Source organism: Penaeus monodon, chromosome 23 (genome assembly GCF_015228065.2).
Source record: "Penaeus monodon isolate SGIC_2016 chromosome 23, NSTDA_Pmon_1, whole genome shotgun sequence".
Taxonomy (NCBI): domain Eukaryota; kingdom Metazoa; phylum Arthropoda; class Malacostraca; order Decapoda; family Penaeidae; genus Penaeus; species Penaeus monodon.
In genome coordinates, this window is record NC_051408.1 from 19,694,983 (window position 1) to 19,695,515 (window position 533).

The following is a 533-nucleotide window of genomic DNA, read 5'->3' on the forward strand; positions in this document are numbered from 1 at the left end:
GGGGGGGATGCATATGCCCAGTTGGGTTATTTTTTGGCTTTGCTTTACACTACATCAAGGTTGCACTGTTCAAAAATGAAACTGAAGTTAATTCCAATATGCACTCTGATGGAGTGCCACTGCAGAAGTTTACATCAAATTTCTTTGCATACCTGTGATGTATCAGCAGGACGTGTTGGAGGAGCCTGAGGGCCTATGGCCGGTGTTTCATCTACAGTAGGCTCAGGTGCACCACGTTTTCTTTTGAGTTCTGCCTCAGGGACAGTTGGCTGGCCACTAGGTGTCTCTTCCACATGAGGCACAATTTGATCCTTTCTGGAATTATAATGGAGCATTGGGAAAGAACACAAAAGATAAGGAAATTTTTACCTTTTTTTTTATTGTAATCCTGGTTGACATACAAGGAAAGTTTTCCAGAAGATTCAAGTAATAATAAAAGTGTATGAAGGTATGAAAAAATCAAGATAAATGTTTGTCATTGACAGGCAATTAAATGTCCATACATTTCAGGAAAACTTAGTGGTGAACAAATA

The 533-nt window shown here is 39.4% G+C and overlaps 1 protein-coding gene across 3 annotated transcripts in view; it reads right to left on the minus strand.

Moving 5' to 3' along the window:
- LOC119587877 overlaps positions 1–533 on the minus strand; it is a 29,378-nt gene that overhangs the window by 18,916 nt on the left and 9,929 nt on the right. For all 3 annotated transcript variants that reach the window (XM_037936580.1, XM_037936581.1, XM_037936582.1), the window contains exon 10: positions 153–315. In XM_037936580.1, the coding sequence (XP_037792508.1) occupies positions 153–315 (163 nt within the window). The remainder of the gene's footprint in view (positions 1–152; positions 316–533) is intronic.